The sequence below is a fragment of the Mytilus californianus genome, unplaced genomic scaffold (genome assembly GCF_021869535.1).
Source record: "Mytilus californianus isolate M0D057914Y unplaced genomic scaffold, xbMytCali1.0.p SCAF_6, whole genome shotgun sequence".
NCBI classification, from domain to species: domain Eukaryota; kingdom Metazoa; phylum Mollusca; class Bivalvia; order Mytilida; family Mytilidae; genus Mytilus; species Mytilus californianus.
The window spans coordinates 69125674-69144056 of NW_026262712.1; the positions used below are offsets into that span (position 1 = coordinate 69125674).

At 30.2% G+C, this 18383-nt stretch overlaps 1 protein-coding gene across 1 annotated transcript in view; it reads right to left on the reverse strand.

Moving 5' to 3' along the window:
• Positions 1-11713: 11713 nt before the first annotated feature.
• LOC127706480 (transient receptor potential channel-like) overlaps positions 11714-18383 on the reverse strand; it is a 52677-nt gene continuing 46007 nt past the window's right edge. Inside the window, exons 13-16 of the mRNA XM_052211139.1 lie at positions 17120-17294; positions 16132-16291; positions 15142-15359; positions 11714-14550 (exon numbers count right to left, since the gene is read on the reverse strand). Of these exons, the coding sequence (XP_052067099.1) occupies positions 15155-15359; positions 16132-16291; positions 17120-17294 (540 nt within the window). The 3' untranslated portion in view covers positions 11714-14550; positions 15142-15154. The remainder of the gene's footprint in view (positions 14551-15141; positions 15360-16131; positions 16292-17119; positions 17295-18383) is intronic.

The following is an 18383-nucleotide window of genomic DNA, read 5'->3' on the forward strand; positions in this document are numbered from 1 at the left end:
AATTTTAAATTATCCCCATCTGATTCACGCCGCTCCAAGAGTAGGTAGTTTCACAATAAATTTGAACCCCGGCTTTGATTGGTAACATGTCGTTGAACTTTCAAATCTATTTTTCTTAAATATGGTTTTTGTGTTTGCATTGACGATAAGATTTTATGAAAACAATACTTTAATGAATCAAAACACTGATTTCAGCATAACAGATTTGTCAAAATGTTTAATACAAAATAAGAACGCTATTATGAAAACCCATTTTGGACTCCAAAAATTTAATTTGCCTTCGAGATCACGAATTAAAACAAAATTTAATCTGTTAACGATAATTGATTATGTGATTCCGAAACTGGGAAATTGGTTTCCATAGTTTTATATTATTGGAGATCACTGAAAAAAAATCCTTATTATAGATTGCTATTATTCGTGATGTCCTGAATGAAAGTTATGTTTTGTGAGAAACTAACGTTTGTATACGCTTTAACGTTAACCTACTTCTTGTACTTCATGTACTTTACAAAACTGTTCAAACAACTAAACTCTGTGTTGCTACAAACACATATATTACAAAAGAAACCTTACATGATTTTGTCGGTCTCTTTCTACTTATGAGTCTTCTCTCATTTTATATCGTTAGCCTCTTTTTTACTTTAAATCTTGCATCTTTCAGGTAACTGTTAGTAATTATAATCTTCTGACGGTCGCGGGGAAATTGAACTTACGGAACGTGTTATCAAATGAACATGATATACTCAAGCAGACATCACCTTTGACCTTGCCACAGTTGGCTCAACATTGACGTACCGGTATGTTTAAATGGCGGATCATGTGAAAATAAGAATGGTTCTATAGGGATTCACTTAACATCGATATACTTTTTACAAAAATATGTATGATTTTACAAAGTATCAGGATACCTCTTACAAACATCATTATATTATTTTCAACCATCAGTATACATTTTATAAGTATCCTGGTAGTTTTGCCAGCATTCATATACTTTTGAGAAATCTGCAAAAGTTTGAAACAAGTACCATTATATGTTTAATCAATATCATGATGCTTTTAAAATGTATCCCTATATATAACGAAAGCATCGGCATAATCCCAACAAGTGTTTGGATACAGATCAAATGAAGCGGTAGTTATAAGAAGTTTAAGTTTACTTACAAAAGCATAAGTATACTTTGAACAAGAATCATTATACTGTTTACTATCTGTTTACTAAAAACACGCATCAGTATTCTAAAATCATCGGTTTACTTTTAACAATATCAGTATACTAATAAAACAAACATCTGTCAGTGTACACTTTGGACAAATATCAGTATATTTTAAACACGAACTTTACTGAAACGAAACATCTGCATTAATTTAGTATGTATCGGTATACTTATAAAAAGCATCGGTATGCTTAGAAAATGTATCATTTTACTTATTAAAAGCATTGGCATACTTTAAACAGGAATCAGTATACCTATAAAAATCATCAGTATACTTTATGAAGTATTATGAAAAAAGAAAGTGTGATATGATTGCTAATGAGACAACAAGAGACCAAATGACACAGAAATTAACAACTATATGTCAACGTACGGCCTTCAACAATGAGCAATGCCCATACCGTATAGTCAGCTATAAAAGTCAGTATACCTATAAAACATATCGGTATACTTTTAACGAGTATCAGTATACTGGTAAAAGGCATCGGTATACTTAAAACAGGTATAAGTTTACATACAAAAAGCATGTGTATACTTTTAAAAAGTATCGATATACTTGAAAACTTCTAATAATCGTCCGCCAAATGGACAAGGAAAAACGGCAGGATTTCAGGGGTGGTTGATATGTTGAAAGTTGAAATCATTAAGAATTAATTCCCTTCAATATATGGTTTTTGTGTTTTCAGACGACAGTACATTTTGTGGTGACGCACAGTTCATAATTATAATATGGTGCACTGTATAGAATAACACCATTACAAATCATCTTCAATTTTATATTCTTGCACGTGTCTACAATAAAACAAATATATTCCATTTTTTTTTTTTTGAATTTACCTGTGATAATTATACATCACAAAATAACGTCACTTTTTTGCGTTGACACATTCGTGTGACATGTGTGACGCGCAGTCTATACTTCGTTTGTGGTGTTATATTGTACTGTCATATATTCATGGTAGATGTCCGTTGTTATTCTGTGGTTTACATGATGTAATGTACTATTATATTATCTATTTTTGAATTTCTCTGTCCTGAGTTTTCTTGCGTTTATTTGTACTTAATTCCTGTTACGTAATGTTGTCATTTTAGTGGTAATTTCAACATTGCCATATAAGCGGGAAATTTGGCTAGCCATTAAATCAGGTTCAACCCACCATTGGTTTCTTGCAATTTCCTGTACCAAGGAATATGGCAGTTGTTATCAAATAGTCCGTTTCTATGTAAGTTGGCGTTTTTTATTGTGGCAGTTCAGTGTTTCTGTTATTCCGTTGTTTTCTTCTTATATTTTTTTTTCACTTCGGTTTTGGTTTATGACCCGGATTTGTTTTCGCAAAACCGATTTATGACTATTGAACAGCGGTATGCTATAATTACCTTTATTTTACTCAGATCAAAATATAGGTTTCTCTGCATACAATGTAGTTGTATGTATTGTTTTCTCATAAAATAAACGCTTCAGTATCTAATTCATAATTTGTTTTCATTTTTCAGAAATAAAAGATAATTTACATGATTTATACCTTAAATTGTAAGTATTGTATAGCAAAATACTTCTATACCACTGATATTGAGACCGATAAATGACTAACCACCGCAGGTACCCTTTGAAGTCCAGATTAATTACAATGTTTGAAAAAAAAAGACTTATGAAAAAGAACTTACCAATAATATAGTAAACAAACTTAGCAACAACTTAGTAAGGAAATTCTTGTTCATCAATTTAGTAATTGTCAATTAGTATCATTATACTTGCAAAAAGCATAGTATACATACAAAAGTCATTTGTATAATTTTAACTAGTATCAGTTTCCATACGATAACCATCTAAATAAAAACCTACAAAGAATTTGTTTTGTTAACACAATAACTTGATTTGAACAAATGAATCCTATATCTGATTAAAGATCTTTAAGTTTACAAAAACGTCGTTGTAAAGAAGAAGTCTCAATGAGAACCTTGTAACCTCCCCCTCCCTGCCCTAAAAAAAATTACAATAAAAACATCAATGCAAATGCAACATTAAACCCTACAAAAACATTTTCTCATAAAATAAACGCTTCAGTATCTAATTCATAATTTGTTTTCATTTTTCAGAAATAAAAGATAATTTACATGATTTATACCTTAAATTGTAAGTATTGTATAGCAAAATACTTCTATACCACTGATATTGAGACCGATAAATGACTAACCACCGCAGGTACCCTTTGAAGTCCAGATTAATTACAGTGTTTGAAAAAAAAAGATTTATGAAAAAGAACTTACCAATAATATAGTAAACAAACTTAGCAACAACTTAGTAAGGAAATTCTTGTTCATCAATTTAGTAATTGTCAATTAGTATCATTATACTTGCAAAAAGCATAGTATACATACAAAAGTCATTTGTATAATTTTAACTAGTATCAGTTTCCATACGATAACCATCTAAATAAAAACCTACAAAGAATTTGTTTTGTTAACACAATAACTTGATTTGAACAAATGAATCCTATATCTGATTAAAGATCTTTAAGTTTACAAAAACGTCGTTGTAAAGAAGAAGTCTCAATGAGAACCTTGTAACCTCCCCCTCCCTGCCCTAAAAAAAATTACAATAAAAACATCAATGCAAATGCAACATTAAACCCCAAAATCAAAAGACGAATTTAATAATCAGATAATAAAAGTAAGGTTCGGTTGGTTAAGCTTGCAAAAGTATTTTTATACCAAATTTTAAAAAAAATTGTGTTCTGCTTTAATTATTTTTTTCTTTTCATTAATTTATTTATGATATCACTTTTTTTTTAAATTGAAGATCTATTATGTAAAAAGAATAAAAGGCATATATATATTCCAAATAGATATAAGAAGATGTGGTATGAGTGCCAATGAGACAAATCTCCATCCAAGTCACAATTTGTAAAAAGTAAACCATAATGGGTCAAAGTACGGCCTTCAACACGGAGCACTGGTTTACACCGAACAGCAATCTATAAAGGGTTCCAAAAAATTACTAGTGTAAAACCATTCAAACAGGAAAACCAACGATCTAATCTATATAATAAACGAGAAACGAGAAACAATTATGAACCACATCAACAAACGACAACCACTAAACAACAGGTTCCTGACTTGGGACAGGTGCAAAAAAATGCATGGGTTTAAACGTTTTAACAGGCGCCAAGTACAATTAATTTGAAAATTGACCAAAATGAACTATATTTTCCTCCGGCAGCCTGTTATAATTTCCTTCCATTTGGCACTAAAGGAGGAAGTTGTACAAATGATGTGCTATATAATATTTCTGTTAAAACTAGTCTTGATGAATTTGAAAAGATGAAATTGTGTTTTCCGGTTGGAGGAACGTATGTTGTTATCAAGAAATGCCACCCTATCATCAAGAAATAATGATCCTTTGTTTATACAGTGTAGTCTCCAAATCTTTATTCTGAGATGATTTCCACCCAGGCTAAATAAAATATAGTGTTGTTTCCCATCTCCAGTTTAAAAAAAAATATGAATAGGTAGTTGGCATATGTATATATATATATATATATTTTTAACAAATCTTCATTGAAAATATGGAAGAGGCACTGCGACTATAATGTTACTTGCTGCAAAAAAGCTAACAACTCTACGGGTCCTACAAATAGTATCAAGGGGATATGATATATGTTTTTGGCCATATCATAACAAAACTCGAAATTAGACCTTCGTAAGAAAAAGAGGTGTCGGGGTGGTTTTAGACATTTATTTTAACATTCGATGTCTATAACATAGCATTCTTATCTGTTCGATTACTTCGTACACTTGAAATTGATTTGATTTGATTTTGATTTTTGGTGTATTTACGCCACCTTTAAGCACCACTTTTGGGCTATTTCGTGGCGGTCAATGTTTTTTTGGTGGAGGAAGCCGGGGTGCCCGGAGATAAACCACCGACCTTCGATAGGAAAACTGACAATCCTAGTCAATTAAGATTGGAGTCGAGTGCACCCGCACGAGGGGGTTTCGAACTCACAACCTCAGTGTTGACTGGCTAGTGATTACAGTAGTAACTACTTAGACCACTCGGCCACCGTGGCCCCCTCATACACTTGAAATGTGTATTGTTTCACTACTAAACTTTCTATTCTACTTACTAGTACACTTGGTACTATCAAAAACCTGGTAATGAATTGTTCATATAAGGCTTTTGAAAATACTGGAATTAATTACTTTTGGAGTGTCAAAAAATCGTTGGAAGTACTTGATAAATTGCATGCTTATATTGGTGATTTCGAATCTGTTCAAAGTTTTGATTTTTCTACCCTATATACCACATTGCCTCATAATCTTATTACTGTGACTTGGCTATGTGTGTCGCTGTTTACCTTTACCTATTGTTCAACCAGATTGTACAATTGACAATACAATTGGGACATCTAAATTGACCAGTTGGTATTGTTCATATTAGGTCTACCTTGATTCTACCTGTACAGTTTTTTATTCACCCTACCCAACCTTACAGCATATTTTTTTCCTGAATTTTTTTTTCACCTTGGGTTATTTTATAATAAAATTTATAGGGAAGAATATTTATTGGTTTTCATTGTTTTAAGCCCCCAATATAGATTATTAATCTAATTTTGACCAAATAATCTAAAACAGACAAAGATTTTCGGAACTGCAATTTAATATGTATGCAATTTTAACAGTTTTTACATAATAAATGAATCTCTAAATTTTTAACCCTTATACATAGTATTGTCCAGTTGTCAGTGAAACATGTATAGCTATTCAGGTGTCTTCAGTTTCAGTTTTCAGATGGATATGTTATGTGTTTCTATAAAGTTTTTCTATGCAGTGTTTCTATATCCCTTCAAATTTTTCATTTTGGATTTTAATTCGCAGTGTTTGAAATCTGTTGGAATTGGTATTCAATTTGCATAAAATATTGCGATTTATTTCATTTGAATTCAATTCTTAGATGCATTAAATTTGGCTTCTTAAAATGTGACTTTGAATGGATTGTGATGAATGTATCAAGGAGGAAATAATTAATTCAAAATGTTTTGTTTGGCTTTCACATGATGATGTACATGTAAAAGCCAAAATATTTTTGGAGTATACTTGCAGTTTTTTTCTCTGAAATCTAATAGGATTTTTGTGCATAAAAAAAGTGTGTTCACTCACGGAAATTCACTTTTTTATAAGATGGGATCTAAAAGTTAAAAAAAAAATCAAAACTCAAATGCAAGTAGGAGAAATAAGTTCAACCAACATGTTTCTGTGTCTGTAAATGTTTAAATTATAAAATTCTGGATCTAAGATGAAGATAATTCACCTGTTTGAATGGGATATATATCATGGAAATGAAATGAAATGTGAATACAGTGGATATAGTCAAATCTTAAGAGATAAATTGAATAATAAAAATAAAACATTCCAAAAAAATTCATTTTGAATGTGATATTGGAAATAATCATTATAAAATTCTTGATCTTATATTGTAAAATTGGAACATATATCATGGGAAATGAAATAAAACGTGAATACTGTGGATTTAGTTAAATCAAGTGATATAGTGAAAATAGAAATAAAATATTCCAAAAAATTTGTAAAGTGAGGATAATTATTTTGAATGTGATATCGGAAATTTTCAAAAATTACAAAATTCTGGATCTAATATAAAGACTCTGCACCTGTTCGATTGGGATATATATCATTGGAAATTAAACAGAAAACAATGGATATAGTAATCAAATCTAGTGATATAGTGAAAATTGTAAGAAAATATTCCAAAAAGTTAATAGAATTAGGAATATAGTTTAAAATGACTTCAAATATTGAAAACTGGAATACTGGATGGGACATCGAATATCAGTGTCAATAAATAAATAAATTATCCAGTTTATTCATGACTATTATTTTCAATATTTCACTATGCATGAACCCTTTGTACAAGGCTCATGTCAATAAGTATTGAACAAATGTCTAACCGTAGGAATGGACTGATTTAGACGTTTTTGTAAAATTTAGATAAATCATAATTATATTGGAGATTGAAAACAATGAAAACCAAAAATATTTTCTTCCCTATCAATTTTTTAATAGAATAATCCTAGGTGAAGAAAACTTCAGGAAAAATGCATGCTGAAAGTTTGGGCTAGGTGAATAAAAAACTGTACAGGTAGAATCAAGGTAGATTTACATCTAACAATACTAACTGGTCAATTTAGATGTCCCAATTGTATTGTCAATTTTACAGGTTGAACAATAGGTAAAGGCAACAGCAACACCCATAGTCAAGTCACAGTTAGAAAAAATGCACACACCTGATTAAATAGGCATTTAAAATGTCGGAATGCGAATATATATGATCATACTTTTTTAGAACTATGTCAATTAGACCTGCTTTGATTCTATAAGTGCCCTTGAATTTTTACTAGATAACATTTTTATCGCTATAGAGATTCCGTTCACCAATTTCACGTCTGGTTATCGGAATTCCCATGGGCACTAACTGTGCAGCACTTATTGCGGGCCTGTTTCTGTATTGTTATGAGTTACAGTTTATGACTAAAATCAGCAAAGACCCATCGAAACAACATCTGATTCAAAACTTTAATAACACTTTTAGATATTCAGATGATATATTGGCTCTCAATAATGACGACTTCAGTATCTACATTAAAGAGATTTATCCTGCCGAACTGAATTTGAATAAAGCTAATACTAACAATGAACACTGCCCTTTCCTGGATCTTGATATCTACATCTTTAACGGGACGCTTAATACAAAAATTTATAATAAAAGAGATGATTTTCATTCCCTATTATTAATTATCCATTTTTAGATGATGACGTTCCCTTGTCACCATCTTATGGTGTTTATATATCTCAACTTGTTCGATTCGCTCGTGTTTGTAACAACGTATTTGATTTCAACGAAAGAAATCTCTGTATTACTAAAAAAAATATTACACTGGGGTTTTCGATATCACAAACTAGTCAAAACATTTACTAAATTTTATCATCAATACAAGTACATCATTCGTAATTATAAATCAACATGAAGACATTTTATACGTTAAAGTATTTCACATCCAATATTTTATGGTAATATTCTTTACAAAGCACAAAAATGTCGGCATTCACCTCAAAAGCTAACCAAACCTTTAAACAGACTTATTCGGAAATGATATAGTAACGATACTGTTGTCAGGTCATTAAGGATTGCATATTTTGGTATTATTATTGAATCACTTATAGGGTCTTTGCATCGGAAATAAACACTATTATTCTAAAACCAGTTGTTGGCATAATACGGGTTATGTTCTTCTCATATATTTTCTGATTGTATGATAATAAACCCCTAACGGGAGGGATTGTACTTGATTTTCATATGATGAAGACATAATCTTTCAATCAGTTGAATTGAGGTCTGCAGCTGGTATGTTAGTAACTGCTAGTAGTCCTTTGCTAATTTATGTATCATTGTCATTTTGCTTAGTTTCTTTTGTTACCTATTCTGACATCGGACTCGGACTTCTTTTAAACTGAGTTTTACTGTGCGTATTGCTATGTGTTTCTTTATTCTACGTTGGCTAGAGGTATAGGAGGGATGAGATCTCACAAAACATGTTTAACCCCGCCGCATTTTTGCGGCTGTCCCAAGTCAGGAGCCTCTGGCCTTTGTTCGTCTTGTATGTTTTTTAATTTTAGTTCATTTATATGTTTTGGAGTTAAGTGTGACGTCCATTTTCACTGAACTAGTACACAATTTTATATAGCTGAGGACCACCTCCGGGTGCGGGATTTTCTCGCTGCGTTGAAGACCCATTGGTGGCCTTCGGCTGTTGTCTGCTCTTTGGTCGGTTTGTTGTCTCTTTGCCATATTCCCCATTTCCATTCTCAATTTTATTGCAACACAATTAGTAAAAGAGTGATTAAGAATACATATAACTGTTTTGTATTCAACATTTTTTGGTGAAAACAATGAAGATAAGTTGGTTAAAAAAGACCCTCAGGGGGTGGGAGGTATTGAAAGTTACCGGTTTTTATAACATTTTTATCGCATTGAACAATTTCCTCACTTATAAATGCATTATGAAGTTTGTATTAGTAAACTCATAATAAGTAAAAGTATACATATGCATTTATCAAGTATCACTACGAAAGTCCAAAAGTCTGAAAAGACCAATTTTTGTCTTGATTTGCATGAACTATTACTCGACATTCTCAAAAAAGTATGACTTCTGTCATGATTTTTCTTGACAAATTCTGACTTATAACAGATGTGTATGGAATTTACTCAACAAATTCTCGACATTTGAATACTGTCTTGAAATTTTTCGACAGGTTCTCGACAATCTTTTTTTTTCTGAGTATAGCTTGACATATTCTAAACATTGTGAATTGTGTCTTGAATTTACTTGACAAATTTTAAGCTTTACAAATCATGACCAATATACATGATTGATATTTTGGTTTAATTCTTTTTATAGAATATACTGTTATTTCAAGTTACACTTATTACAACAAAAACCAAAATTGGGAATTTAAATATTTTTTATAATTAAAAATGTGTGTCTTTCTGTGTTGTGATGTTACATTATTGTTTCAGAAAAAGGGTGAAGGTTTTGTACCATTAAAACGTTTAAACCCGCTGCATTTGTTTTCACCTGTCCTAAGTCAGGAATCTGATGTTCAGTAGTTGTCGTTTGTTGATGTGGTTCATAAGTGTTTCTCGTTTCTCGTTTTTTATATAGATTAGACCGTTGGTTTTCCCGTTTGAATGGTTTTACACTAGTAATTTTTTGGGGCCCTTTATAGCTTACTGTTCGGTGTGAGCCAAGGCTCCGTGTTGAAGACCGTACTGTGACCTATAATGGTTTACTTTTATAAATTTTGACTTGGATGGAGAGTTGTCTCATTGGCACTCATACCACATCTTCTTATATCTATATAAATATTTTTATAAATACAAATATGAGTATGAAAATATAAACCAATACAAATGTGAGTATGAAAATATTAACCAATACAAATGTGAGTATTATAATATAATCCAATTTAAATGTAGGTTTGTAAAAAAATTCAAAAAGTTGATTTTATGAATATTATAAATACTTGCTTAATATTTGAAATAAATCATACTGTAGAAATATTTCATTTTTCATTCATAATATTCAATGTTAACATAGTAAATAAACAATTATTGTACCAAAATGTTTTTTTTTTATAATACGCGCTGTATTATTGTATCCTGATTCCTCCAAGTTTATTTCATCGGTAATAGAAATGAGTATAAAACAGCAAAAGAAAGTGTTTAAACTTTCAGGAATGTGTTGATGCACAATTTAGACGAAATTCATACTGTCGAGTTAGTGTCGAGACATATTAAGACATATTTAAGACTGTCAAGAATGTGTCGAGACATATTCAGACATCATAAAGAATGTCAAGAATATGTATAGACTTATCGAGACAAATTTAAGACAGTCGAGAATTGGTCGAGACTAATCAAGACACTTTTCAGACTGTCGAGAAAGCGTCGAGAAATTTTTAGACAATGTTTATACTGTCAAGACATATGTCAAGTAAAATAAAGTATGTCTACAGATAAACGAGACTTTGTCAATAATTTTTACAAACATTTCAGACAAAAAGAGAATGTAAATTAAAATCCACTCAAATTCTGACAAATATTGGTTTTTTCAGACTTTTGGACTTTTGTAGTGTATACTGATACCAGTTAAAATCATACATATGCTTTTTGTCAGCATACTGATACTTATTATAAGTATACCGATGCAGTTTATAAGTATACTTTTACTATTTCAAAGTAAACCAATGCTTTTTATGAATAAACTGATACTTTTTAAAAGTATATGAATGATTTCCAAAGCATCAAGATACTTCTACATGTTATAAAAAGTATACCAATGGTTGACGTTGATATCACGATGTTTGTTCGAAGTATCCTAAAACTTTTTGAAAGTATGTACATATTTGATGAAATTGTATCGATGTAAAGTTTATCCCTATAGAATTATCCTTATTAAGACATGATCCGTCATTTATTCGTATGTTAATGAAATGGAGAGAAGTCAACTTATATTTTTTTCAGGACAATCCAAAGTAGAGCTCAAATCGCAAAATATGCGTGCATTAAACATTTACATAACGGTTATAAGAATAAGATAAATGAGAGGCGAAAGATACCAAAAGGACATTGAACAATTGTTTGTTCTTTATCAACTGATTAATCATTAATTAACATCATCTTTATATTTTAATTTTGTTTGTGTTCTGGAAACAATGAGGATTGAAATTGTTCTTCAAGGACAAAAGGAGTACTGCATATTGTTTCATTGAATCGACTAAAAAATACAAAACTCTAACTATAACTATGAATTAAAAAAAAAACCAAAACATTCAAATGTAATTCATTAATTGAACAACTTTCGGTCATTGATGATGTCTCGTGCTTGACAACTTGAGAAATCATTTAAATAAACGAAAAAGACACTTAATATCTTTATTAAAAAAAAATCACAAAGTAAAAGCTTGCTCATGTTTTTATAGTTTATAATAAACATGCAACCCACAGCACACAAATACATATAAAAGGGTCACAACTTCTGTTTAAAATAAAATACTGTGGATTCATTTTTATTCGTTAGATACCACTTTTTGTTTATTTCATGGATATAGATGAACACCACATTTAAATATTCACCAAGTACACATTTTGTTAAGGATTGAATGCAAACTTTGGCAAAACCAATAATCACGTATCAACGAAAAAGTAATTTTTCTTCAATCCACGTAAATAGATACACTCTAAAATAGGCGAATCCACAGCATTTCAGCATAAGTAATTGACCCTACATATATCAAATCGAGCAATATCATTAATCACAATGTTGTTTACTTTCTGAACAAAACAAATATAAAATTAATTTCAACAACATTTTGTAACTTATATTTAAGATATTTTTGTAGTTAAAATAATTAAACATTGCATCTACATTAACCTGTATTAGTTATTTATAGTAATACACATTTAGCATAACCGTCATCAGGAAGACGACTGGGTATGAGAGTAATTATCAAAAGTTCGGTAGGTAATATAATGAAAAAAAATTAGCCAAAAATATTAAAATTAACAGCTAACACCGCATAGGGTTGATATTGCCTGCAGAAAATGATTAAATTGAGTACAAATAAGAAATCAAATAACTGGAAAAGTATAGAGCAAACAAACAAAAAAGGGCATCATACGTTTTGCCAAAATCGTCTAACTGTACCTTGCCTGAACGTAGAAACATGCAATTCTGCGTACTTTGGTTATTTAGGCACTGGAAATTTATAAAGTAATGTATTGCTTAAAAAACGTTATAACCAAATAATAACCAATCAGATTTACACCTGAGACACAGAGACTATACCAGCGGTACATTGTCAGCGTAACATGGAATATTTGATAAATTATTCTGATTTACCGGCCTAATACCAACACACCCGAAATCGAAAAAAAAATGATAGCTAGACATAGTGTATTATAGAAATGAATAAGAAAACGTGAACAAAACAACAAAAATCATCTTTCCCTAAAGTTGCTTGCATTCAACCTGTATTTAATATTTTAATCGATTAATCCATGTAATAGTTAACGGCATATTATGAGAACTTGTAGTTAACCAGTTGGTACAAAGTTGAAACCCTACTACATATTTCCTGTATTAGCTTACAATTGAAACAATTTAAAAAATTAATATTAAAAGCGAGTCAAGTTTCACTAATACCAACAATAGTGTTAGGTGTGTACTAAATTGATCCAAGCATACTAGATTTAGTGCATGCCATGTAGAAATCACCTTTTATCGATTTGACCGTCAACCGTCCATAACTGTAGGTGAACAAATCATAAATTTTCAAAATCAAACGGTAGTTCTGGTATGGTACTACCAAGGATTTTTTAAAAAGAAAAGAAGCTTTATTCTGTCAATCGTAATGCTGCTTTAAGTTTTTTAGGAACTGGTTGAAGTGAATCTGAGTTCATGAAGGAAGTATTCATGGACAAGCTATGGTTTTGATAATGTGTCCCATCTTTGACAAGATTTTAATACCACACGTATGCACAACAGAGATAGTTAACACTCATACTTAAAGAGCCACATTTTACCTAAACGTATGATGCAGGGAAGTTCTTTAAAGCTGTTAAGACTAACAAGTGTTCAACTATTTGTGATTTAAGATCAGTTTAGTTCGTTCTTTTCGTTTACAATCAGGTTTCATGAGGTGTTTTTTTTTTTTTTTTGTATTGTTTGTATTTTTCATGACGAAACATGTGAAATTACATACTACAGTATTAGACACAAATTATAAAATATTAGTCAACACTTCTAAGATCAATCAAGTCATAAAGATATAATAAGATTTAACTATTACAACTGATTTTGTTAATTAATTAAAAGCTGCTTCTGACGAATGCCACTTCTGATCCATTTTTGTACAGGGGTTAAGAAACATACAGAATATTTTTCTATATTAATCCAATATTTTAAATATTGCCTTCAATTAAATATTGTATATACAAATGTAGAAGTAAGAACATATCCCATATTATTTTGTGGGGGATATGTTCTTACTTCTACATTTGTATATATAATATTTAAATAACAACAAAATATTATTAACTGTTTACTGTTGACAAAATCCTCAGACACACCTAAAATGACTTCTTTTGCACTGAAGGCAAGAGAATGCCATAATTTTTAATCCAGTCTATAATGGATAGCCAGATGTAGCATTCCCAAAAATGTGAAAAATATTTTCTCTAATTTCTGAACAAAATGTACATAATTCAGTTTCTTTTAATTTACATTATAATAAAAATGAATTACATGGTAGAATTCTTTGAACAATCTTTAATTGAAAATTTTGTAAAAACGAATTTCTGGTTATAATGAAGGGCATTATGAGGTGTTTTCAAGAACAACAAACCGTGCCGTAATCTATGATGTAACAATTGCAAGATGTGATATAAATGCTTTTAAGAAAACTTTTCACAAAATAAGGGAAAAATTTGAAACAATATCTTAAAGCATGGCTCTCAACAATTAACAAAACTTAACCGCATAGCGAGCTATGAAAGGCTCAGACATAACAATGTAACATAATTCAAACACGAAAACTGTCAGTCTAGATCTTTATTTTACTACTATACATTAATATCAAGTAATAAAACTAAACAAGTCAAAGACCAGAACTTCTCAAAGTGATGCTCGATGATTTTCTTCTTCAATTATTATTTGTGCAAACTCAAGTTGTTTCGCCAACATTGTTGCAATATCACCTATAACAGACAGAATACAGACATAGTTATAAAGTTGCTTTTATAATCAGGATAATTCATTGCTTTTATCTTGCTTTAATTTCTTTCTTTTGTTTACTTTTGGTGATCATTTAATTCGCTTACTACGAGTAGTTATTATGTAAATGATGGGTTGGTAAACTAAATAATGAGTGAAAATGATGATCATACTGATTTTAATATGTGGTAATTGAGTGTTTTTTTTAAAGAATTTGAACCTGTTCATAAACCATATATAGAGGTATTGTAACATCCATAACATTATTTTAGTAATATGGGTAAATGTTGAAACTATGATTATTACGATGATACTGTACATTTTACATGCCATCTACATAATTATATAAATATACATTCTGTTTTTCAGTTATGTTCAAACGTTGACAATAATGAATTAATTGTATATGTGCATGCAAAATAAAAGCAAAATGAACGGCTAAGATGTATTTGGATCACTGAGACCTACACATGATCTCGATATGTCTTATTACTTTTGTTTGATTTCGTAAGTACGCTGTCTGATTCACTCGTCCAAGAAGCTTGAATGTAAATGCTATTAGTACATTGTATTACCATTTTCCAATTCTTAAGAACATCGATAGCATCGACATGAACAGCATGGACATGAACAGCATCGACAAGAACATTGTGTAGAATACTTGATCAAAGATAGAATTCTACATGGAAAATTGAGCGGTGAAGGTATTTTGTCTTCATAATCAATTATAACTGAATGTCGATTGAAACGCCATTTCTGCTTGGACTTTTGTTGAATTGCATTAAACCGTGCACTGCAATAGAAAATTCCAATTTGTAAACACAATGCATTTCCAATGCTTAAACCAGAAAGTTCTAATAAGACTGGAACTTAAATTGCTAAATATGAAGCTGGGTAAAGAAGATGTTTTTCTAAGGATAGTTGTCTACATTACTAGTGTGTTTTAATTGTTAAAAACATGAAAGTTATACCCATTGCGATAACTCATTCATAACTTTTATGTTTTCCTAAAAATTACAAAAACTAGTATTACCTTATGCATTATGGCTATTCGGTTGTATTACTCAAGTAAAGTTTATAATCTTTAAGTCCGTTCATATAAATTAAATCTGTCTACATGCATGAACATACCATATTACTAATACAATGAAATTAAAAAACCGAAAGATAATAAAAGTTTATCATTTTGTTACTGTAAAATACATTGTCATGTGTGACAAACGGATGATTGACGTTACATAAATATTCCTGGGTAGTTTGGCAGGACAAGCTGAGAGAATCATTTCATATATAAAGTATAACGTTTGTATACGTGATAACACTACGGTTGCAAATGATATACAATGACTCCCAGTGTATAAAAAGAAGATGTATTGGTGTATGAAATTGTTGTGTATCTTTAAATTAAACGTTTTGCTGGATTGTGTAGTTTACTTTTTTAGTAATCACACTTTAACTGTATGATACATAACACAAGTAATTCTAAGGGCACTGAATATCAATAGCCATCTATATCATTGTTCAATACTTGGTTATCGAATATAGTTAAAGATGTTAACATTTACCCAAACATTGCAATAACAATATTTAATAGCAACCAGTTTGTCAACATCATGTAAAAAGCAGCAATAACTGGCGTTATCCAATCTTCTGTTGGACATCTGTCAACTGATGCGTCAGCTTTCCATATTGTAGCGTTATCGGTGCAACTGGATGGATCAGACGCTTGAGATAAACATATTTATGAAATTTTAATGACAAATTAAAGCGTAATATTGACAAATAAAAAACCAAAAAGAGGCAAAAACTAATGTTTTGTTTCCTTTATATTAAACCAATTGTCAAACGCGGCTCTCATTCAAGAAAAGCTCGTTGCTAATATAATTTGCCTTTTTTGAATTTGTAATTTTTATGTTGAACAAAGAAGGAAAACGTTATTTATATTCAACCGTTTAAAAATATATATTCCTTAAAAAAAAATACTCATTAAGTCATCTTATTGGCAGACATATTGACAATGGGACTAAGTGTGTCATAGTCATGATAGTGACTGCTACATTCAGAGCGATTAAATATCATTTATATCATTTGATCAAGGTCAATGAATTATAAAACAAAAGTCGGACGCACTAAATTGATAAAAAAAGTCATTTCATTTTGTCACTTACATTGTCACTTCGATTTTTCTTTGTTTTTGTATTTTGTTAAGCCGAACTTCGAAAAGATATACATTTTATGTACTTGGGTCATGTCTTTCTACTTGTTGTAATGCTTTACTTTTTATTCGGAAGATTTAATGTTTTTGCAAGAATTCTCAATATAGCACTGATTCCGTAAAAATAATTTAAGTGTTTTATGCATATCTTTGGAAAATATACACACACTAGAAATATTTAACACATCTAATAAAAAATATATACGCGCTGATATATGCATGGAATGAACGGCGCTATACAGAAGGTATTTTATTAAATTATCTGAAACAATTTCACTTTTAACTTCTTAATTGAAAAAAGGCATACTTATGAAGTAAGTAAATAAATGAATAAAAACCTTCCAATGTGTCTAAATACAGTTCTCCATAAACCTGCCAGTATGGAATCTTAATGATTGTAAATATTCGCCAAAACTCTACTTGATGGTTTGGATAAACATTGGCATGGTAAGCGACACCCGCAGCAAATATAAGGATTGTAAGTATAACCAAATATTTGAGCAGATCTGCAAGCTAAAAAAGAAATAAACATTGATCTATTAATTTATCAATAAATCATTAAACAAAAATAAACTTTCACGTTTTGTCAATATCAAAATATACCCATTAACAGTGATTACTCTATCAAATGATATGGATTGGTCTCCCCTTCATATTGCAATAACGGAGTGTTTTGACTAAGATTTTGAACTAACAGCAAACTAGGCTGATACTTTTTATGAATGAAGTGTATGTCGCTAGTTTCCTGCTCTACTTATATGGTAGACAATACTTAATCACTTCCATAAAACATGCAAAAGGCTGTCTTTATAATTTAAAACATATTCACATCTTCGATTGACAATCAAGATTCATATTTTTCCATTGTTGTTTTAAACTAACTTGAACATGAGTTTAATTTCAAGTGGTAACTTGGATACAAAAAGGATGTTAGTTTTATGTAATCATGGTAAAGGCAATATTCAACCGATGAAATGATATAGTACTGCAATAGTTTTGGGAGGACAAAAACATTGTTAAAAGTGAAGTTTTTTATGCTTCAAGTAGAATTAATACTAATATGTGTTAAATGTCTTCATTTAAAAAATAAATAACAATAATAAATCAGCTTTTCGAAAGTGTTAATTTTCTGAATAATGTAAAAAAATTAATCATTCAATCATTTAAGATGCTTACTTTTGTATTAATAAATATGTCCTAACAATTAAAACATTTACTCCAAAGGTCTGGTAAAATAATACAATTACGTATTATTTATCCTACCCCTTTTCCCAATTTACGATTATGTTTTAAATATGTTATCATGATAATGTATTATCATATAACGTCAGAAATGTTAAAATCCATTATGTTGTCGTTAATTAAATTTCACTTAATCAATTAATTTACAACACTATGTCATCCATGCATGGAATTTTCTAGTTCGTGAAAAAAACATGTACTTTGACAATTAGAAGGATACTATTCTATTGGGCTTGTAAAGCGGAGCGTGATCTACATATTGACGAAATATTACTCTGACTTTGATACTTATAAAAAACATTCAAAGTGATCCCGCATTCTCCAAAAGAATACATGATTTATTTACTAATTTAAGCATAT